Source organism: Pongo pygmaeus, chromosome 20, assembly GCF_028885625.2.
Source record: "Pongo pygmaeus isolate AG05252 chromosome 20, NHGRI_mPonPyg2-v2.0_pri, whole genome shotgun sequence".
Lineage (NCBI taxonomy): Eukaryota > Metazoa > Chordata > Mammalia > Primates > Hominidae > Pongo > Pongo pygmaeus.
In genome coordinates this window covers 51,690,838-51,714,254 of record NC_072393.2, presented here as the reverse complement: position 1 = coordinate 51,714,254, position 23,417 = coordinate 51,690,838, and the positions used below count along the sequence as shown (strand labels likewise).

Here is a 23,417-nt window from a genome sequence, read left to right as displayed (position 1 = left end):
GCTAGGTGGCCAATCAGCGCCCGCTCAGCCACCCGCCTTTTTAAGCGGTCACGCCCCTGCACGACCCTCGTGGTCCAGGGCCTTTGCATCCCAAGTAGGCTGGGTTTCCCCAACTGCCAACTCTCAGGAAGAGAGAGAGAGAGAGCTCGCCTGCGTCCCTTCTGGCCCTATGGTGTCCCATTTCCACCTTTTCCCTTCAGTTCGTGATTCATGAGGGCCTCCTGTGTGCCAAGCACCAGGCTGGACGGTGGGAACTTAGCCACTGTTTTCCCAGTGCAGTCGAGAAGACCGTGAGAACCTCCGAGACCATGAGAATCCGGTGAGACGGGAACTCGGTTAATGCAGAGAACAATACTTTGGGAAAGGATTCAAAGAGGAGGGCCATTTGAATTGGGCCTTCTTGGGAGGACGAGGCGGGCGGATCACTTGAGGTCAGGAGTTCCAGACCAGCCTGGCCAACAATGGTGAGACCCCGTCTCTGCTAAAAATACAAAAATTAGCCGGCCGTGGTGGGGCGCGCCTGTAGTCCCAACTACTCCAGAGGCTGAGGCAAGAGAATCACTTGAACCCGGGAGGTGGAGGTTGAATGAGCTGGTATCGCCACTGCACTCCAGCCTGGGCGACAGAGCAAGACTCTGTCTCAAAAAAAAAAAAAAGAAAAGAAAAAGAAAAAGAATAAAAGATTTGGGCTTTTTTTTTTTTTTTTTTTTGTAGAGACGAGGGTCTCACTTTGCTGCCCAATTTGGTCTTAAACTCCTGGACTAAAGCCAGTCTCCCGGCTGAGATTATAAGCATGAGCCACCGCACCCAGCCTGGAAAATACGTCTTAAGGGGAGGTGATCTAACGACCTAGCCAAGAGTAGAAGCCCTGAAATCCAATACATTTCAGTTCAAATCGTTTTCTCGGCTGTGTTGCCAGCGACAAGAGGCTTAATCTCTTTCTGCCTTATAAATTTGGGATTGTAATTCTTACCAGGGTTGTCTGCAGGGTGTCTGGCATATAGTTCCGATGCAATAAATATTTACTGAACACATGTTTACGCTGTTCTAGGTGCTTGAACAAGGTACACAAAGATCTCTGCCCTCGTGGAGCTTCTTCTTCTTCTTTGTTTTTTTTTTTTGAGACGGAATCTCGCTCTGTCCTCCAGGCTGGAGTGCAGTGGCGCGATCTCGGCTCACTGCAAACTCCGCCTCCTGGGTTCACGCCATTCTCTTGCCCCAGCCTCCTGAGTAGCTGGGACTACAGGCACCCGCCACCAAGCCCGGCTAATTTTTTGTATTTTTAGTAGAGATGGGGTTTCAGTGTGTTAGCCAGGATGGTCTTGATCTCCTGACCTTGTGATCAGCCCGCCTCGGCCTCCCAAAGTGCTGTGACTACAGGCGTGAGTCACCGCGCCCGGCCTTCTTTTTTTTTTTTTTAAGAGACAGCAGGGTCTCATTCTGTCGCCCAGGCTGAACTGCATGGAGGGTGGTGGTGTAACACTAGCTCATTGCCTCTAACTCCTGGGCTGGAGCGATGTGGAGAGCTGCTATTCTATGATGTGGACTAACTCCTAATGTATGGGACTTTCCTTCCTCCTAAGGCTTAATTTTCTCATTTGTAAATCAGGAGGTAAGAAGAGAGGGGACGGGCGGGGCGCGGTGGCTCACGCCTGTAATCCCAACACTTTGGGAGGCCGAGGCGGGTAGATCACCAGGTCAGGAGTTCAAGACCAGACTGACCAACATGGTGAAACTCCGTTTTTACTAAAAATACAAAAACTAGCCGGGCGTGGTGGCGGGCTCCTGTAATCCCAGCTACTCAGGAGGCTCAGGCAGGAGAATCGCTTGAACCCAGGAGGCTGAGGTTGCAGTGAGCAGAGATTGCGCCACTGCACTCCAGCCTGGATGACAGAGCAAGACTCCGTCTCAAAAAAAAAAAAAAAAAAAAAAAAAAAAAAGAAGGAAGGGGATGGATGGGAAGGAGTTTGGAAAAGCACAAGGAGCTGTTAGCTATTGTGTTGATCGGCACAAATGAATCAATAAATTTGCTCTTCCCCAACTCTCCACCCACCCCTCACCAACACCCTATTGCAATATTCTCAATTCCCTTCCCAAGGGCCTCGGGCAAAAATGGAGCCCTCCTGGCTAGACTCCATCTCCCAGCGCGCCCAGCGGGGAAGCGCCCTGCGCTTGCGCTGCCAAGTCCTCCCCGGCTTTGTCTCCCGGGAGTTCGAGTCGTTCTTTTCCTCCGCCCGCCTAATTTGCTTCCCACCCCACCTCCAAGCTTGACCGTGCTGCCTTCTGGGGGATGTAGTCCGTGGCTGCCCGGACTTCAATTCCCAGCGGGCTTCGGGACGAGAACCCGGAAGGGGAGGCTGGAGAGGAGCGAGTGGGGGAAACCCGCGTAGCCGAGGGAGATGCAGCGCGCGGCGATGGTGAGAGCCCAGGCGCGGGCCGGGGGCGCTGGAGAGTCGGGACGGGGGTTCGGGACCGGGTGACGAGGGGGAAGAGGCAGGGGCGAAAGAAGGGGCTAGGTGAGGGGAGATTGCCTGGGGGAGAGGATTGGGAGGAATGGGAGCCGGAGGTAGGAGTAGAAGAATGGTGGCTTGGGGAGGGGTCTTGGAGGTGGGGTGGGAGTGGAGCTTTGGAATTGATTGCAAAGGGGCTCAGAGCTGGGGAAGTGGGCCCCGAGTTGGAGACGGGGCTGGACATCCAGGTAGAGGCCCTGAAGGGGTCGATTTCGATGGGGGGTTAACCTGCGGCGAGGGTATGAGGATCAGGGTTAGGATGAGTGAGGGGGTCTGGAAGCTCCAAGGGACAGGCGAACGGTGGACGCAAGGGGTTGAGGCCTCTGGATCGGATTGGGGGCAGGAAGGCAAGTTGAGGAGGTGGGAGGGAGAAATCAGTGGTAGGATAGAGTGTGGGTTTAGGCTCCAGGACTGAGGGTGGGGTAAGGAGCGTGAAATTAGGGGCCTGGATGTAGTGATAATTTCCCTAGTCCCGCCAGAGACTCCCGGTAAGCTGGACAGGCACAGAACTGTAGGATAATATGGCCAGAAAGGGCCATCAAGACAGGCTTTCGCACCCTCACTTCCCCGGTGGAATTTAGAAGAGTGTAATGGTTTATCCCTATGAGAAGTACAGCATTCACATCCCCTATTCTCCCACCCTTTTGTGCCGTGGACAAATCTGTGAGCCTCAGTGCCCTTATCTGTAGTATGGGAACAGCAAGCATGCCTCTGAGAACGGGGTTAAAGGGAGTCATTAAAATCGTTACTATTAGTGGGAGAGCTGGGCTGTGAAGTTTCAGTCTCAGAGCTGTTGGTGGGAAGTTCTCCGTCCCCGGAATGTGACTGGGTTACAGGTGCTAATGGATTTCCTCCTTTCCAGTCTAGTCCCAGAGGCGTTTTCTGAAAAGCTGGCACTGATCTGGGCACACACCCCAGCTCAGAAGCATGTAGGGGCTCCCCACTGTGGATTACAGCTAACGCTTATTGTTTTACAAAATGCCTGGCCCTGTCCTTAGCTGTTTGTACACATTAACTCATTTAATTCTGGTAACACCCCTGAGGGGTAGGTGCTGTTATTTTCTCCATTTTACAGAAAGGAAGCAGAGGTACAGAGAAATTAAGCAACTTTCCCAAGGCTATCTAGCATTAATTGCTAGACTCAGGATTCCGATCTTGGCAGCCTGGTTCAGAATCTGTGCTTTCAGCACTATAATTTAGTCCCCTCTCCATACTGAAATATACAATGTGATGAGTAGAGACAGAGAACAAAGCAGTCTAGAATATTAGTTCTGCCATTTACTTGCTATATGACCTTAGGCAAGTCTTTTATTTTTATTTATTTATTTATTTAGAGACAGTCTCCCTCCGTCACCCAGGCTGGAGTGCAGTGGTATGGCTCTGTAGCCTCTGCCTCCCGGGTTCAAGCGATTCTCCTGCCTCAGTCTCCTGAGTAGCTGGGATTACAGGCTCGCGCTACTATGCCTGGCTAATTTTTGCATTTTTAGTAGAGACGGGGCTTCACCAGTTGGCCAGGCTGGTCTCGAACTCCTGACCTCAAGCGATCCACCCGCCCCGGCCTCCCAGAGTGCTAGGATTATAGGCGTGAGCCAAGTGTCTGGCCTATTTTTATTTTTTTAATTTTAAGTATTATTATTTTTTGAGACGGAGTTTCGCTCTTGTTGCCCAGGCTGGAGTGCAATGGCGCAATCTCGGCTCACTGCAACCTCCACCTCCCAGGTTCAAGCAATTCTCCTGCCTCAGCCTCCTGAGTAGTTGGGATTATAGGCATGTGCCACCATGCCCTGGTTAATTTTTGTAGTTTTACTAGAGACAGGGTTTCTGCATGTTGGTCAGGCCGGTCTTGAACTCCTGGCCTCAGGTGATCCACCTGCCTCGGCCTCCCAAAGTGCTGGGATTAACAGGCGTGAGCCACTGCGCCTGGCCCTATTTTTATTTTTATTTTTATGTTTTTTTGTTTTGTTTTGTTTTGTTTTTTTTGAGGCGGAGTTTCGCTTTTGTTGCCCAGGCGGAGTGCAATGGTGCAATCTCGGCTCACTGCAACCTCTGCCTCCCGGGTTCAAGCAACTCTCTCACCTCAGCCTCCCGAGTAGCTGAGATTGCAGGCATGCGCCACCATGTCCAGTTAATTTTGTATTTTTAGGAGAGACAGGGTTTCTCCATGTTGGACAGGCTGGTCTCGAACTCCCGACCTCAGGTGATCTGCCTGCCCCAGCGTCCCAAAGTGCTGGGATGACAGGCGTGAGCCACCGCGCCCGGCCTTTTTGTTTTTTTAAAGACAGGATCTCGCTCTGTTGCCCAGACAGGCCGGAATGCAGTGGCACAATCATGACTCACTGCAGCCTCAACCTCCTGGGCTCAGGCGATCCTCCCACCTCAGCCTCCCAAGTAGCTGGGAGTAATTTTTTATTACACACGGCTAATTTTTTATTTTTATTTTTGTAGAGACGCGGGTCTTACTTTGTTGCCCAGGCTGGTCTCAAATTCCTAGGCTTAAGGGATCTTCCTGCTTCAACCTCCAAAATGTTGGGATTGCAGGCATGAGCTACCACACCTGGCCCTGGGCAAGGGTTCTTCTTTTGGGTTCGTCTCACCTATAAAATGGGATCAGTAACCCTAGGAAGGTGAGAAGTTTCGGGAAGATAATGCAGTGTAGTGGAACTTACTTTATGAGCCCTTACTCCAATACTTACGGAAGGGCTCAGTATGTGTGAGTTGTTGTTTTTGAATGTCAGTGGGAAAGAGAAGGCAGTAGAGAGGAACCGAGAGAGAAGATGTCAGGCTGTCTCTTTTCTCTCTCATGTTGTCACCATGTCCCTGCCCTTCACCTCTGGGCTCCTAAATCCAATTATGACTTCTGGAGAGGTTGCTTACAAACTCAATCTGTGGGCTGGGCATGGTGGCTCATGCCTGCAATCCCAACACTTTGGGAGGCCGTTGAGGGCAGATTGCCCGAGGCCAAGAGTTTGATCAAGACCAGCCTGGCCAACATGGCAAAACCCCATCTCTATTAGCCAGGCGTGGTGGCGGGCGCCTGTAGTCCCAGCTACTTAGGAGGCTGAGGCAGGAGAATCTCTTGAACCCAGGAGGTGGAGGTTGCAGTGAGCCAAGATTGTGCCACTGCACTCCAGCCTGGGTGACAGAGTGAGACTGTCTCAAAAAAAAAGAACAAAGAAACTCAATGTGTCCCCATTCCCATTCCTGTCCCTGCCAAATACCCAGTCTGGCCTTACTCCAGGTGTTTCAGTGAAGAGAAAATATTTCTAACTAGGTTTTTCTTGTTGTTGTTGTTAGTTTGCTTTTGTTCATTTAACTTTTGGGTCATTAAGGCCTCATTGGGCAGTTTGACAACTTTGTAAATTCACCTTGAAACAGTTTGGTTTATTTATTGTGAGCTTTCTGGGCTTAATTCATTGGCTGCGATAGTAAGCTTATGGTTGAAAACATTGGCTTCAGAGAGACCCAGGGTCAAAACCCTGCTTCTGTTGCTGTGTGTCCTTGGCCAAGCTGCATTCCCACTCTGGGTCTCAGTTTTCTTTTCCCTTTTTTATTTTTTTTGAGACAGAGTCTCACTCTTGTCCAGGCTGGAGGGCAGTGGTGTGATCTCAGCTCACTGCAATCTCCGCCTCCCGGGTTCAAATGAAGTCTTCTGCCTCAGCCTCCTGCGTAGCTGAGATTACAGGCTTGTGTCACCACGCCCAGCTAATTTTTGTATTTTTAGTAGAGATGAGGTTTCACCATCTTGGCCAGGCTGGTCTCGAACTCCTGACCTCAGTTGATCCACCCTCCTCAACATCCCTAAGTGTTGGGATTACAGGCGTGAGCCACTGCTCCAACCTCTTTTTTTTTTTTTCCTTTTTTTTGTTTTGAACCAGGGTCTCACTTTGTTGCCCTGGCTCGCATGCAGGGGCGTCATCTTGGCTCACTGCAACTTCCACCTCCCAGGATCAAGGGATCCTCCCACCTCAGCCTCCTGAGTAGCTGGGACTACAAGTCTGTGTCACCACACCTGCCTAATTTTTGTAGAGTCAGTGTTTCACCGCATTGCCCAGGCTGATCTTGAACTCCTGACCTCAAGTGATCCACCTGCCTCCGCCTCCCAAAGTGCTGGGGTTACAGGCATGAGCCCCGGTGCCCAGCCAGCCTCAGTATTCTCATGTAAAAATGGGACCACATTTAAACTCTGAGCTTCTCATAAGGAGTTGACGTGGTAACTGATGAGGTGGCATATATAAAATGCCTGGGGTGTATTATGCTCTCAATAAGTGTGAGGTCTTTCTATGATTTTTATTCTTTCAAGAAAAGGTACTGAGGCTGGGCAAGGTGGTTCATGCTTATAATCTTAGCACTTTGGGAGGCCAAGGTGGGAGGCTGGGATTAACAGGGTGGCAGGATCAGTGGAACTCAGGAGTTTGAGACCAGCCTGGGCAACACAGGGAAAATTCATCTCTACAAACAATTTTTTTTTTCAGACAGTCTCGTTTTGTTGCCCAGGCTGGAGTGCAGTGGCATGATCTTGGCTCACTGCAACCTCCGCCTCTTGGGTTCAAGCAATTCTCCTGTCTCAGCCTCCCAAGTAGCTGGGATTACAGGTGTGTACCTCTATGCCCTGCTAACTTTTATATTTTTAGTAGAGACGAGATTTCATCATGTTGGCCAGGCTGGTGCCAAACCCCTGGCCTCAAGTGATCCACCCGCCTCAACCTTCCAAAGTGCTAGAATTACAGGTGTGAGCCACTGTGCCCGGCCTTTTTTTTTTTTTTTTTAGACGGAGTCTTGCTCTGTCTCCCAGGCTGGAGTGCGGTGGTGCAATCTCAGCTCACTGCAGCCTCAACTTCCCGGGCTCAAGTGATCTTCTCACCTCAGCCTCCTGAATAGCTGGGACTACAGTTGCATGCCACTACACACAGCTAATTTTTGTATCTTTTTTGTAGAGACGGGGTCTCACTATGTTGCCGAGGCTGGTCTTGAACTCCTGTGCTCAAATGATCTGCCCATCTTGGCCCTCCAAAGTGTTGAAATTACAGGCATGAGCCACTGCACCCAGCCTCAAATAAATTTTTTAAAAAAATTAGTCAGGCTTGGTGGCATGAGCCTATAGTCCCAGCACCTCTGGAGGTTGAGGCGGGAGGATCACTTGGGCCCAGGAGGTGGAAGCTGCAGTGAGCTCTGATTGCCCCATTGCACTATAGCCTGGGTGATACAGCGAGACCATCTCAAACAAACAAAAAAAATCAAGCAACAACAAAACAAAAAGAAAACAAAGAGAAAAATGCACTCTGGAGTCAGAGTGCCCAGCTTTGAATCTGGAAAATGGGGGTTCATTCCTTAAGTAGTCCATGTGTTTGTTTATTTATTTATTTTTATTTAAATTTTTGAGACAAAGTCTGGCTCTACTGCCCAGGTTGGAGTGCAGTGGTACAATCTCGGCTCACTGCAACCTCTACCTCCCAGGCTCAAGCCATCCTCCCACCTCAGCTTTCCAAGTAGCTGGGACTGCAGGTGCACACCACCATGCCCGGCTAATTTTTAAAAAATTTTTTGTAGAGACAGTTTTGCCATGTTGCCTAGGCTGGTCCTGAACAAGCTGTCGACTCAAGCTGTCGACCTGCCCAAACTGCTGGGATTACAGGCGTGAGCCACCGCACCTGGCCCACAAGTGTTTTAGTTATTTATTTATTTGTTCATTTATTTTTTGAGACAGAGTCTGGCTCTGTTGCCCGGGCTGGAATGCAGTGGCACTATCTTGGCTCACTGTGACTTCCACCTCCTGAGCTTAAGCCATCCTCTCACCTCAGCCTCCAAAATAGCTGGGACCACGGGGGCATGCCACCACACCTGGCTAATTTTTGTAGAGATGAAAAATACATGCTGCCAAGGCTGGTCTCGATCTCCTGAGCTCAAGTGATCTACCCGCTTCGGCCTTCCAAAATGCTAGAATTACAGGGTTGAGCCACCGAGCCCAGCCTATTTATTTATTTAGAGACAGGGCCTGTCTCTGTTGCCCAGGCTGGAGTACAATGGTGCAATCACAGTTTACTGCAGCCTCAACCTCCTGGCCTCAAGTGATCCTCCTGCCTCAGCCTCCAGAGTATCTGGGACTCCAGGTGCTTGCCACCATGCCCAGCTAATTAAAAAAAAATTTTGTTGTTGATGGGGCGCAGTGGCCGCATGCCTGTAATCCCAGCACTTTGGGAGGCCTACGTGGGCGGATCTCTATGAGGTCAGGAGCTTGTGACCAGCCTGGCCAACACGGTGAAACCCCATCTCTACTAAAAATACAAATTAGCCAGGCGTGGTGGCGTGTGCTTGTAGTCCCAGCTACGGAGGCTGAGGCACAAGAATCACTTGAACCCTGGAAGGCGGAGGTTGCAGTGAGCTGAGATTGCACCACTGCACTCCAGCCTGGGTAACGAGCAAGCCTCCGTCTTGAACAAAAAAAAAAAAGAAATTTTTTTTTGTAGAGACAGAGTCTTGCTATATTGCCCAAGCTGGTCTCAAACTCCTGGACTCAAGTGATCCTCCCACTTCGGCCTCCCAAAGTGCTGGGATTACAGGCATGAGTCACAGAGCCCGGCCCACAAGTGTTAATAGAGCACTTACCATGTGCCAGCACCTGTATTGGGTGCAGACTCGACCCTGCCATTGGGGAACTCGCTGTTGTCATAATGGTAGGGCAGTTCTGCAAGTATGCGGGCATTTGTGCTCATTTTCAAGTTTGGGTTTCTCTATTCCCGATTCATTTTCAGCCCCTTATGCCAGCTTGGCCTGCTTGTCACTGCTTTCATGGATTTTTTAACATTCTGCCTCCGGCCCTCATTGAATTATCTGAAAACCTATTGGTTTGGGGAAAAGTTGCCAGTGTCTCACTTGTCCCCAATCCTATGTGTCACATCTGGCCATCCTGGAGTGATCTGACACTTTTTTGTTTTCCTTTGCCTTCTTTATTTGTCTTAGAGCATTTGTCTGCTTTCCAAGTTATTTTGCCTTTTCTTAAAATCTTAAATTTGTTTTCAGGCTGTGCTTGTCTGAAGCTTACTCATACAAAATGGTATTTTTACCATCTTTATTTCAAAACCTGTGACATGTACTAGGAAACGAAGAAAAAAATTGTATTTTTTACCACGTTTAATGATGTATTTCTAACTGCTATGGTAAAGCTGTCTTACTCCTAAAAGCACAAGTTTCAGGAGTTCAAGACCAGCCTGGACAACATGGTGAAAACCTGTCTCTACTAAAAATACAAAAATTAGCTGGGCGTGGTGGTGCATGCCTGTAGTCCCAGCTACTCGGGAGGCTGAGGCAGGAGAATGGCGTGAACCTGGGAGGCAGAGGTTGCAGTGAGCTGAGATCGTGCCACTGCACTCCAGCCTGGGGGACAGAGCGAGACTGCGTCTAAAAAAAAAAAGAGAGAAGAATTAGTTGGGCTTGGCGGCCAAGGAGGTTGAAGCTATATTGAGCTGTGACAGCACTGCTGCACTCCAGCCTGGGTGACAGCGTGAGATCATCTCAAACAAAAAACAAAACAAAACAAAAACAAAATGAAAAAGCCAGAGTGCCCAGCTTTGAGTCCTGGCTTCATCTCTCATCAGCTGTGTGACCTAGGGTAAGTCACTTGATCCTGTTGGACGTCAGTTTCCTCCTCTGGAAAATTAGCGTTCATTCCTTAAGTAATCCACAAGTGTTTGATTCATTTATTTACTTAGAGACAGGGCCCACCTCTGTTGCCCAGGCTGGAGTGCAGTGGCATGATCATAGCTCACTGCAGCCTCACACTCCTGGGCCCAACGGATCCTCCTGTCTCAGCCTCCCGAGTAGCTGGAACTACAGGCTCATGCCACCATGCTCAGCCAATTTAAAAAATTATTTTAGAGATGTGGTCTCACTTTGTTTCCCAGGCTGGTCTTGATCTCCGAGGCTCAAGCGATCCTTCTGCCTTGGACCCCCAAAGTGCTGGGATTAAGGCATGAGTCACCACCCACAGCCTTCACTTTCAATTTTTATGTTTAATTATTTATTTTTTTGAGATGGAGTCTCCCTCTGTAGCCCAGTCTAGAGTGCAGTGGCACAATCTCAGCTCACTGCAACCTCCACCTCCCAGGTTCAAGTGATTCTCCTGCCTCAGCCTCCCAAGTAGCAGGGATTATAGGCGCCTGTCACTATGCCCAACTAATTTTTTGTATTTTTAGTAGAGACGAGGTTTCACTATGTTGGCCAGGCTGGTCTCATCCTGACCTCAAGTGATCTGCCGGCTTCAGCCTCCCAAGGTGCTGGGATTACAAGCATGAGTCACCACACCCAGCCCACTTTTTTTTTTTTTTTTTTTTTTTTTTTTTTTGAGACGGAGTCTGGCTCTGTTGCCCAGGCTGGAGTGCAGTGGAGCAATCTCGGCTCACTGCAAGCTCCGCCTCCCGGGTTCACACCATTCTCCTGCCTCAGCCTCCTGAGTAGCTGGGACTACAGGCGCCCGCCACCACACCCGGCTAATTTTTTGTATTTTTAGGAGAAACAGGGTTTCACCGTGTTAGCCAGGATGGTCTTGATTTCCTGACCTTGTGATCTGCCCACCTCGGCCTCCCAAAGTGCTGGGATTACAGGCGTGAGCTACTCCTCAGTGCCAAACTGGTACCGGGTGGTCAGCCAGCCCATGGGTGGATGCTGTCATTATTGCCATTTTACAGTGGGGGAAACTGAGGCACATGGGGCTGAAAAACCTGCCTGAGGTCATACTGCCAGAAGTGGGAAAGCTGGGATCCAGCAGGCCCTGTCTGGTTCCTGTCTGCTTCCAGGATCTCAGGGCTTGGATGATTCCTACCTTCAGGGAGCATTAGTCAGAAAGGAAAACTTAAAAGGGAGGCGACCCAGTGGACTCTAAGGCCAAAAAGCCACGGGTGAGGTAGGGATGAGTCAGGATTCTGGACAAAGGAGCAGCAGGGTAGGGCATAGAAGGAACAGGGACCAGGCGTGGTGCATCATGCCTATAATCCCAGTACTATGGGAAGTGGGTGGATCATCTGAGATCAGGAGTTCAAGACCAACCTGGCCAACATGGTGAAACCCTGTCTGTACTAAAAATACAAAAATTAGCCGAGCATGGTGGCAGACGCCTATAATCCCAGCTACTCAGGAGGCTGAGGCAGGGGAGGTGGAGGTTACAGTGAGACGCGATCGTGTTACCACACTCCAGCTTGGGCAACAGCACGACTCCATCTCAAAAAAAGAAAAAAAAAGGGAGGGGGGCGGGCATGGTGGCTCACGCCTATAATCCCAGCACTTTGGGTAGATCACGAGGTCAGGAGACCGAGACCATCCTGGCTAACATGGTGAAACTCCGTCTCTACTAAAAATATAACAAATTAGCCGGGTGTGGTGGCGGGCACCTGTAGTCCCAGCTATTTGGGAGGCTGAGGCAGGAGAATTGCTTGAACCCACGAGGCAGAGGTTCGAGTGAGCCAAGATCGTGCCACTGCACTCCAGCCTGGATGACAGAGCGAGACCCTGTCAAAAAAAAAAAAAAAGGAACAGGACCAGGAACGAAACCCTGGTGTCCTGCCACCAATTCCCGTGTAACTGGGCAAGTGCCTTGTGCTGGGTGTGACCCTGGCCCTATGATGGGGAGCAGGGTCATCTGACTAAGGGTGGGGATGGGGAAGCGGGGTGGGGTCAGACATCTACGCTTTACTATTTATCATTATTTTTCCATTCTTTCTTTCTGTTTTGGTGTTTTTGAGCCAAGGTCTCGCTTTGTCACCCAGGCTGGAGTGCAGTGGCACAATCTCAGCTCACTGCACCCTCCACTTCCGGGCTCAAGCGATCCTCCCACTTCAGCCTCCTGAGTAGCTGTGACTGCAGGCACATGCTGGCTAATTTTTGTATTTTTAGTAGAGACAGGGTTTTGCCATGTTGCCCAGGCTGGTCTCAGATTCACTGGCTTAAGCGATCTGTCTGCCTCAGCTTCCCAAAGTGCTGGGATTACAGGCGTGAGCCACCACACCTGGCCTATTTTTCCTTATTAGTTTGGTTTATTCTGTTGTTTTTTAACCCCCTTCACTTCTTTTTTTTTTTTTTTTCTGAGAGTCTTGCTCTGTCACCCAGGCTGGAGTGCAGTGGTGCAATCTCAGCTCATTGCAGCCACGCTTCCTGGGTTCAAGCAATTCTCCAATTCTCCTGCCTCAAGCTCCTGAGTAGCTGGGATTACAGGAGCCTGCCACCACATTACAGGCGTGAGCCACTGCGCCCAGCCAGGATGATGTGTATATTGTAGTTTAGACCTTGAGCTCTGGAGTCAGCTGATCTTTGATTCTAAGTTCTGACTTGGTGTGGTTGCTCCTGCCTGTAGTCCCAGCACTTGGGGAGGCCAAGGTGGAGGATTGCTTGAGCTCAAGAGTTCAAGACTGGCCTAGGCAACATAGTGAGACCTCATCTGTACAAAAAAATGTAAAAATTAGCTGGGCATGGTGGTATATACCTGTGGTTTCAGCGCCTCAAAAGGCTGGGATAGGCTGGGCGTAGTGGCTCACACCTGTAATCCTAGCACTTTGGGAGGCTGAGGTGGGTGGATCACTTGAGGTAAGGAGTTCAAGACCAGCCTGATCAACATGGTGAAACCCTGTCTCTACTAAAAATACAAATATTAGGCCGGGCGCAGTGGCTCATGCCTGTAATCTCAACACTTTGGGAGGCCAGGGTGGGGTGGATCACCTGAGGTCAGGAGTTCGAGACCAGCCTGGCCAACATGGTGAAACCCCATCTCTACTAAAAATAAAAAATTTGGCGCACACCTGTAGTCCCAGCTACTTGGGAGGCTTAGGCAAGCAAATCGCTTGAACCGGGAGGCAGAGGTTGCAGTGATTGCAGTGAGCCGAGATCACACTATTGCACTCCAGCCTGGGCAACAGAGCAAGACTCCGTCTCAAAAAAAAAAGAAGGCAGCTGAGATGGGAGGATCACTTGAGCCCAGGAGATTGAGGCCACGGTGAGGCGAGATTGCACTCCAGCCTGGGTGACAGTGAGACCGTCTCAGAAAACAACAAAAAACAAAACACACACTCACAAAAACAGAGTTCTGCCACAAAGCTATAAATGAGGGCAATTACTTAGCCATTCTCTGCCTCAGTTTCCTTGTCTTCAACACAAAATTAAAAATAGGAGATAGAAGAATCAAACAAGTTCATATTTGTGGAGTGCTGGAGTATTGACTGCTGTTGTGATGATCATTTTCTAATATATTCATGTTGGTTCTGACTGTTTATTTGGATGTCTGACCCCTTTCCCATGAGCCATTCCTGGGGAGCTCAGTGTCACCTGTGTGTTCCAGCACCCAACAATGGCCAGCATGCAGGACCACAGTGAATGTCAGAGACAAGTTTTTGCAAATGCACCATGTATGTATGCTAGGGATGTAAATATGTGGATTATTTAATTGTTGGGGGCATTCAACCAAGGGTGTAGATTGCGTGGTTCGGGTCCTTACTAATTTTCCCAAGCAGTCTTTTCTTAGAAATATGTTAAGTTTTCCCTATCAATTGTGGATTTAACAAACTTTCCCTTGTCATTTTATAAGTTTATGGCTGTCATGTGTAGAGATGATCATTTTTTGCTTTATCTATTTGGAGGCCATAGTATTTGGATCATGTATGTTGAGAACTTTTGTGTATAATGGGTCACTTCCACCTCCCTCCCCCAGCCCTAGGGACTCATGTAGAGAAGTAAATAATGGGTCATGTTGTTTTGTCATCATCCATTGCTTTTGTCAGTTTATTTATTTTTTATTTATTTAATTAATTGATTTTTAATTTAAGACAGTCTCATGCTGTCACTCAGAGTGGAGTGCAGTGGCCCGATCTCAGCTCACTGCAGCCTCTTCCTCCTGGGCTCAAGCAATCCTCCCACCTCAGCCTCCTGAGTACCTGGGACTACAGGCACACGCCACCACACCCTGCTAATTTGTGTATTTTTTGTAGCAATGGGGTTTCACCATGTTGTCCAGGCTGGTCGCAGACTCCTGAGCTCAAGGGATCTTCCCCCCTCTGCCTCCCAAAGTGCTGGGATTACAGGTGTGAGCCACCGTGCCTGGCCAAGTTTTTTGTTTTTTGTTTTTTGAGGGGTAATGTTACTCCTCTACTTGTCTCTTGGTTCGTGTTTTCCCAGCCAGTTTTTTGCCATCTTTTGATTTTCCATATTTTTGGTTCACAATGTTTTACAATGAATAGATTTTCATGGAGTAGTTGCTGAAGGCTGACCTAGTGTAGGGCCTTATGCTGGGCTCAGTGTTGGGGGAGTTAGAAGATCCTGTCTCAGGCCCTTCTCCCCTTCCTGGCCCAATCTCCACAGGAGGATCACAGTGGGGGACAGAGACCCACCCCAGACAATGATGACCCAGAGTAGGCAGGGAAGAGGGAACCCAGAGGTCCCCTCTGGGCAGGTGGGTGATTTCCAGGAAGGGAGTTGGAGAAGGCCTCTCTATTAAAACTGCATTTGAACACAGACCTGAATGAAGTAAGGAATTGAGCCTTGCAGAGGGGGGAATGTATTGCAGTTGGTGGGAACAGTAAATGCAGAGACCAGGGAAGGCAAGAGCTGGGTGACTTTGAGGAATAGATAGCAATGAGCCCAACGCATGGACGCCCTGGGTGAAGCCTGACCTGGCCTGGGGGATTGGGGGGTGTCAGCTTCCTAGAGGAGGGGTGGTCGAGCTGAAACCCCAGGGAATATATAGTGAAACAGTAGGGCACAGTGACTGGGAAATCAGATTCCCTGGCTTCATATCCCTGCTCCAGCTCACACTCCAGCTCTGTGTGACCTTGTGGTCAGGAGACCTGCACTGCGTCAGTTTCTTTATCCATACCGTGGAGACGATCACTCCTACGGGGATCAGATGGGGCCTAAGTATTCTATGTATGCCAGATCAGGTGCCCCCCAGGGTGCACTGGGGTATTGCCTGCGGGGTGGAGGAGTGGGGAGGGATGCGACTGGACAGGTGGGGTACCTGGGTGTTTTCCAGAGGGCACTGGGGAGCCATGGCAGGTTCTCACCAGGATAGGGACGGGTTCAGGTTTATAGGACTGTGCTTTAACAGGACTTTTCTGGCTGCTCTTTTGTACTAAGTGAGCCAGGTTTGGGGCGCCTGTTTGGAAAAGCTGAACTGGCAGCTCCGAATGGCTACACGGCTTGAGCCTTGAATGCCAGGCCTAGAGGCTTGTTTTGAGTTGCCGTGGGAACCTTCGTAGGGTTCTGTCCATTTGTTTTTCAGGGTGGGGTTATCCCGATGCCCAATTCCCCCCGCGGAAATCCTCAGCGCCCCCCCCCCCCCGCCCCACGCCTCCATAGTTCCCAACCAAAGCTGGATACTCTGATCTCTCCGCCTGCTTCCTTCCGCCTTGGTGTTCTTAATCCCCGGGCTGCCTGGCCCTTTAAGTCTCAAGCGTCAATCAGGGCTTCTGTTCGAGGGAACGTGGTGTAATAAGCCTCCCCTGGAGTGTCGTGGCCTTTGCCCTGACCTTGTTCCGTTTAGCTGGACGTTAGGAGTTGTTCCACGCTCCCTTGCATCCGGCTGTGTCTACCCCACCACCCACTCCCGTCACCTCTCGCCTACTCCTCCCTATTTCGAAGTTGGGCCCCTTCGCCAAGGCCTGCCTTATATGGGCACGGCCCCGAATGGCGGCCGCTCATTGGCTGAGAGCGTCACGCGCGCGTCTGTCAACAAAGGGGCGGAGGGAAGCTAGTTGCTCGTCTGCCCGCGCGGTGGCCGGAGGGAAGGAGCGAGGGGGCGGGCCCTTTTACCTTTCGCGCGCATGCGTGTGGGCTGCAGCCTTCTCCCGCCGCCTGGGGGGGCTGCGGGTGAGGGCTCCTTGGGGGCATGTATAGGTTTCGAGGGTCACCTGAGGGGTTTGGAAGGTTTCTTTGGGGGGGCGGTTACAAGATTTGGGGGTTCCTTTTCCATTTGCAAAATGTTCTGGGGCTTGGGGAAGTTTTAACGTGGGTTTAGGGGATACTTTTGGGGTTCCCTTGCGCTTAAGGGGCACCTTGGAGTTTGGGTTCGTTTGTAATGCAGAAGGTTCGGTTGTGTTTTCGGGATCGGGTTCCCTTTGTGTTTTGGAGTGTTTGTTGGCTATAGGATTTGGGGAGCTCCCGGAGAGACAGAAGCAAAGAGCCTGAGAGTACCAGTCCTGGAGCTGGAATGTCTGGGCTTGCGTCTTGACTTTCTACCTGTCTGAACCCGGACAGGAGATTTCACCCGTGTCTCATCGGGAACTAGGCATTAATAACACTACCTGCTTCCTAGGGACCAAGGAGGATTAGGAATTGTTAGCGCAGTACCTAGTAAGCTCGCAGCGAGCGTGCAGTAAGCACATGTCACATGTCTGCTATTGTAACATTTGTGAGGTTTCTTTTTTTTTTTTTGGCTTTGTGAAACATTTTTATGGTTTAAGATTCATCTTAAAGTGTTAGGGAGCTTTTGTGTTTTCAAAGAGTTCGTCTGCTGTTGGAGGCTTCTAGTGGAATTAGGAGATAATGGAGGAGGGTTGCGGGGAGTATAGGATTCCGGAAGAGTGGTTGTTTATGACATAGGTTGGGGAATTGCTGTGTTGGGATCTGTGAGAGATTGACTGAGATTCGGTCCTTCAGTGCTGGAGAGGATATTTTTAGGTTCGGTGGTTTAAAGTAGTATTTGAAAGGTTTTCGATATTTGGGGAAGGACATTGAGATGCTGGGGGTAAGGTTGGAACTGATTAGGGGACTTGAGGGAGTGGCCAGGTTGTAGCAGGATGGCATCTGTAGAGACTGGCTTTTGCTGTGTTAGCCTGCCTCCCTGGGCAGTTGGATATACAGGTCAGGTATCCCTTACCCGAAAATCTTGGGACCAAAAGTGTTTCGGATTTTGGATTTCTTCGGATTTTGAATATTTGCGTTATACTTACCAGTTGAGTATGCCAAGTCTGAAAATCTGAAATGCTCTAATGAGCATATCCTATCAGTGTCATCTTGGCACTCAAAAAGTTCTGAATTTGGGAGCATTTTGGATTTTCAGATTTGAGATACTCAACATGTATGTGAATTGGTGGTTGGTAAACAGCCATCTATAGGTTTTGGAGGCTGTGGAGTGATATTTTTAACACTGAGCTGAGATTACAGCAGGGACTGTAAGTATTTGAGGGGTAGGTGGGATTGGGGATTATGGAGTGGAGATAAAGATTCTTGACATGGGGATTCTCTGTGTTTACTGGTACCTGTGAGTGCTTGGAGGCTGTCTGGATTTTGTTTTGTTTTCCTTTTTTTTTTTTTTTTGAGACGGAGTTTAGCTCTTGTCGCCCAGGCTGGAGTGCAATGGCAAGATCTCAGTTCACTGCAACCTCCGCCTCCCGGTTCAAGCTCTTCTCCTGCCTCAGCCTCCCAAGTAGATGGGACTACAGGCGTGCACCACCACGCCTGGCTAATTTTTGTATTTTTAGTAGAGACGGGGTTTTGCCATGTTAGCCAGGCTGATCTCGAATTCCTGACCTCAGATGATCCGCCTGCCTCGGCCTCCCGAAGTGCTGGGATTACAGGCGTGAGCCACTGCGCCCAGCCTGGAATTGCTTGAATTTAGAGGGACAGTCTGTACTGCAGGAGTTGGCAAACTTTTTCCATAAAGAGCCAGATAATGGGTATTTTAAGCTTTGCAGGCCATGTGGTCTTTGTTCTGCTATTCAGCTCTGCTGTTGAAGATGAAAGCATCCATAAACAAATGAGCATGTTTCAATAAAACTTTATTTACAAAGACAGCGAGCTGGATTTGGCTTCTGGGCCACAGTTTGCTGACCTCTCTGGCCTGTAGGCATGTGGAAGTTTCAAGGTTTAAAGGGTCATTTTGGTTTTGAGCTGTCTGGAGGGAGATGAGCCAGAGAAAGATTGAGGCATATGTTACTTAGTAGGTTCAAACTGCAGTGAAAGTGATCATATCGGACTCATGCGCAAGATTGCCTCCAGATTAGGTCATTCACATCAAGTCATTCCAAAATAAAATAGTAATTAACAGAGCCCTAAATTGAAGAGTCCAGAAATCAAGTTGAGAGCTTCTTTTTGCTCCGGACCCACTGTAATCTTAGCTATGTCACCCTTCCCCACTCTGAGCCTCTGTTTATCTGTGTGCAGCTTGAGGAGAAAGCTAGGCTAGAACAGGCCCCCTCGTTTTTTCTTTTTTTTTTTTCCCCCAAGATGGGTTCTCTCTCAGTCACCCAGGCTGGAGTGCAGTGGTATGATCACAGCATCACAGCTCACTGCAGCCTCGACCTCCTGGGCTCAAGCGATCCTCCCACCTCAGCCTCCCAAGTAGCTGGGACTACAGGTGCGCCCCACCCCACCCGGCTAATTTTTGTATCTTTTTTCGTAGAGATGGATTTTGTCCAGGCTGGTCTCAAACTCCTGGGCTCAAGCAATCTGCCCACCTCAGCCTCCCAAAGTGCTAAGATTACAGGCACAAGCCACCACACCCGGCTTTGAGACCCGGTTTTTTAGAGGGTCTCACTCTGTCACCCAGGTTGGAGTGCAGTGGTGCCATCATTGCTCCCTGCAGCCTGGAACTCCTCCTAGGCTCTAGAACAGGCTCTCTTACTCCATGGGTCCATGGCTGTGTTTTAGGGAATCACCTGTACTGTCTTTGCAAGGGTGTGCATTTTTCTGACTGAGGACACACAGCCTTAATAAATTCTCATTAAGCCCCACGACCTGAAAAAAAAGAAAAGCCGATTTCTTAATAAGTGCTTGTCTGAATCTGACCTTAGATTTTCTTCCCCATGCCAGCCCATTTCGTTCCTCCGTCTGTGGGTTTAAGCAGCCATAGCTGTGGGTGGGGCTGGGAATTTCTGTCTTTTCAAGAACGAGCTACTGAGTGAGCAGATAGAAAAAGGACCTTGTCTGTCAGTGGTCCTTTCACTTAAGTGTAAAAGTTATGGCAGTTTAAAGGCCTCTGGATTGTGGGCCAAGGCAGTTGGGCAGTGGGGTAGGATCTATGGGGTTGGAGCATGCTGCCAGTTAGGGTCCCACTCTGCAAGTTAAAAGGGCATCTCTCATCCCCTCTGCAACCTCTGTCTGCTCACCTGAGCATGGCAGTGGGAATAGAGTTTTTTTTTTTTTTTTTTTTTTGAGATGGAGTTTCACTCTTGTCGCCCAGGCTGGAGTGTAATGGTACTATCTCGTCTCTCTGCAACCTCCAACTCCCAGGTTCAAGCGATTCTCGTGCCTCAGCCTCCCGAGTAGCTTGGATTACAGGCATGGACCATCACGCCCAGCACATTTTTGTATTTTTAGTACAGATGGGGTTTCACCATGTTGGCCAGGCTGGTCTCAAACTCCTGACCTCAGGTGATCTGCCCGCGTCAGCCTCCCAAAGTGCTGGGATTACAGGCATGAGCCACTGTGCCCGGCCAGGAATAGAGTTCTTGATGGTCTGGTTTGGTCTAAGGAGAGGTGGAGGTTGGGGTGGTCCTGGGAAGAAAGGCTGTCCCCCTAGCTCCCCAACCTCCTCTTCCTGTCTCCAGGTGGCATGTGGAGCCTCCCACCACCACCTAGGTCCTGAGATGCGGTGAAGCCCAGCCTGTCTGCCATCATCCCCCAGCATGGACCGCGGAAGCCTCCTGCCCTTCCAACTATGGTGCCCCCGGCCGTTTGGCACCTACTCACAGAACCAGCCGCGCCCGCCTTCTGCGGCCCTAAAGCCATCAGCCTGCCCTGAGCCTGGTGGCGGGGCGGAGCCAGACCATGGGCCTGCCCACTCAGAGAACACACCACCCGCCTTGGCCACCGAGGTCCCTGCCTCCCAGCCAGCTCCGCTCCTCTCAGCAGCAGCTGCTGGTGATGAGGGTCGAGTCCTCCTGGACACGTGGTATGTCATCAAGCCCGGGAATACAAAGGAGAAGGTGGCCTTCTTTGTGGCTCACCAGTGTGGTGGGGGCAGCCGGGCCAGCTCCATGAAGGTTAAGGGGCACTGGGGCAGCGATAGCTCCAAGGCCAAGCGGCGGAGGCGCTGTCTTGACCCTACCAAGGCTCCTCCCGACCCGGGGGGCCGGGAGGGCCTCCCTGCTACTGAGGAGGGCCCCACCTCAGCCGGTGAGGACGTCGACCTGCTCTCTGTGGCCGAGATGGTGGCCCTGGTGGAACAGCGGGCAGCCCTGGCCCTGCAGAGCTACCCACGACCGACCACCCCAGCGCCTGTAGTCTTTGTGTCCGCCGAGCAAGGTGGACCGGCCAAGGGGGTGGGATCTGAACGGCGGTCTGGTGGTGGGGACTGCAGCCGTGTAGCCGAGGCCGTGGCCCACTTTGAAGCGCAGAGGGACAGCCCTCCCACCAAGGGCCTCCGCAAGGAAGAGCGGCCTGGGCCAGGCCCTGGGGAGGTGCGCATCGCCTTCCGCATCTCCAACGGCCGGGAGCCCCGTGCACCAGACAGTGGCCTGCCCAGTGGGGGCGGGGGCAGGCCTGGTTGTGCCTACCCTGGCAGCCCAGGTCCTGGGGCCCGAGCTAAGGACAAGATCACATGTGACTTATACCAGCTCATCAGCCCCTCGCGGGATGCCCTCCCCAGCAACGTGGAGTTCCTGCTGGCCAGGGCGGACGAGGCCAGCGAGGGTGACAGCCCGGCGCCCGCCAGGCCCGAGGACACTCCCCCGGCGCCCCCTCCGCCGCCTGCCCGGGACTGCGGAGCATCAGGCTTCCACGTGGACGTGGTGGTGACGGGCGTGGTAGATGAGTGCATCTTCTTTGGCAAGGACGGCACCAAGAACGTGAAGGAGGAGACTGTGTGCCTGACGGTCAGCCCGGAGGAGCCGCCGCCTCCGGGCCAGCTCTTCTTTCTCCAGAACCGCGGGCCGGACGGGCCCCCGGAGCCACCCCCGGCCGACTCCCCGGCCACTGCGCCCGGCCCAGACGATGCCGAGGGCACGGCGGACACTTCCTTGTGCCGCCTGTACCGGCACGTGTCGCACGACTTCCTAGAGATCCGCTTCAAGATTCAGCGGCTGCTGGAGCCGCGACAGTACATGCTGCTGCTGCCCGAGCACGTGCTGGTCAAGATCTTCAGCTTCCTGCCCACGCGCGCGCTGGCCGCCCTGAAGTGCACCTGCCACCACTTCAAGGGCATCATCGAGGCGTTTGGCGTGCGGGCCACAGACTCGCGCTGGAGCCGAGACCCGCTCTACCGCGATGACCCGTGCAAACAGTGCCGCAAGAGATACGAGAAGGGCGACGTGTCGCTCTGCCGCTGGCACCCCAAGCCCTACCACCATGACCTGCCTTACGGACGTTCCTACTGGATGTGCTGCCGCCGAGCCGACCGCGAGACGCCCGGCTGCCGCCTGGGCCTCCACGATAACAACTGGGTGCTGCCCTGCAATGGGCCGGGCGGGGGCCGGGCCGGCCGGGAGGAGGGGAGGTGAAGCCGGGGGAGGGGAGGGGAGAGCCCACCACGCCCACCCCTCCCCTCTCCCCCGGGAGCCGAGGGTCCGGACTGGGCCGCCTGCCCATTCCCCTACTCCAAGCAGCGTTGATCCCTCACCGGAACTGAGCTGGGGTTCAGCAGGGGTGACCCAGGAAAGCACTCTGCTTGATCCTGTTGATTTTCTACTCTTCAGAACCAGGGCCGTGGACCCTCTGAGAAGGGTGTTTTTTTAATCAGCATCTCACTTTCTTCTCCATTCAGCCCCAACCCCCTCCCTGCCATGCTCTCCACCCCAAGGACCCACCAGCAGGAAGCAGACGGCAGCTAATTTTGGTACCACTTAAGGGTCCCCCCATTCTGGCCCCCATTCTCTCCCTCGCCCCAATTCTTTCTCGCTGGAGCTGTTATTTCCCAAGAGGCCGCATCGCCCAAGGTTGGCACCTCTCCTAACCTGCCACACCACAGCTCTCACCTCTCTAGGAATTGGGGGCTGTCAGGTCACAGGTGGGATTTGGCATTTTTTTTCATGACAGTCCGCCATTTCTAGATGGTTTGCCTATTAAAGAAGTGGGGGGAAAATACTGTTTTCTCCTTAACCTCAAGCTACCAGTCTCTCCTCTTCCGCATAGAGGAAGAGGGGGGCAGAAAAAAAAAAGCTGAAGTATAAAAATCCTCCTCCTCCCGTTATTATTTAAGCTACTGCCATCAACCCCACCCCCATAAAGCTGTGAAGCCCTTTGCCTCGCTTTTGACAGCGTGGGGGGGCCCCGTGGGCAGGGACTTCGGATTTGCATTTCTGGGTTGTTTTTCCTTCCACTTTGGGCTCTCGTTCAGGCATTGGGGTCTCCTCACCCCAGCCACATGTTTCTTTAAGAATCCTTTGGTCAACCAGGACCTTGATTTTTCAGGCATTTTGGTCTGGGGTATTTTTGTTTGTTCTCTCTGTTTTTTGTTTTCTTTTTTTCTTTCCATCATTATGGTTCTGGAAGCTTCTAGCGTGTGGCATCTGACCAATTTTGAATTGGTCCTTTCTATAAAATCAATATTTATAAGGCTGTGTGCAGACTGGTTTGTGTGTTGTGAAGGGAGGGTTTGGGAAGAGAGGGGAGTTGTAGGCCTGTGCATGGGGGATGGAAAAAGTGGAGAGAGAAGGGATCCCTAGCCAAGTCCCTTAGCCTGAGATTATTTTTTACTCTTCTCATCTGTGTCAATTTGGATTTGAAAAATCTCAAAATAGTAGTAGCTTGAACAAGATTTTTTTTTTTTTTTTTCTCTTAGAGACAGGGTCTCTCTCTGTCACCCAGGCTGGAGTGCAGTGGTATAATCACAGCTCACTGCAGCAACCTCCTGGGCTCAAGGAAACCTCCCACCTCAACCTACCAAGCAGCTGGGTTTTCTACAGGTGTACGCTACATACCCAGCTAATTTTTTAATTTTTTTGGTACAGATGGGGTCACTGAGTTGCCCAGGTTGGTCTCAAACTCCTGGGCTCAAGC

The 23,417-nt window shown here is 51.2% G+C and overlaps 2 protein-coding genes across 3 annotated transcripts in view; one reads left to right on the top strand and one right to left on the bottom strand.

The window, feature by feature from the left end:
* The window catches only part of MEIOSIN (meiosis initiator), a 52,604-nt gene extending 36,485 nt beyond the window's left edge, over nucleotides 1–16,119 (bottom strand). The window contains exon 1 of the mRNA XM_054466219.2: nucleotides 16,010–16,119. The gene's annotated coding sequence lies outside the window, so the exon portion shown is untranslated. The remainder of the gene's footprint in view (nucleotides 1–16,009) is intronic.
* Nucleotides 2,351–22,978, top strand: FBXO46 (F-box protein 46). Of its 2 annotated transcripts, none has more exons than XM_054466224.2 (2): nucleotides 2,351–2,417; nucleotides 20,030–22,978. In XM_054466224.2, exon 2 carries the CDS (start codon nucleotides 20,108–20,110, stop codon nucleotides 21,917–21,919), a length of 1,812 nt encoding a protein of 603 aa, XP_054322199.1. In that variant the 5' UTR covers nucleotides 2,351–2,417; nucleotides 20,030–20,107; the 3' UTR covers nucleotides 21,920–22,978. The 2 variants fall into 2 exon arrangements, with proteins under 2 accessions (XP_054322199.1, XP_054322198.1); XM_054466223.2 differs by lacking the exon at nucleotides 2,351–2,417 and adding an exon at nucleotides 17,664–18,837.
* Nucleotides 22,979–23,417: the final 439 nt, after the last annotated feature.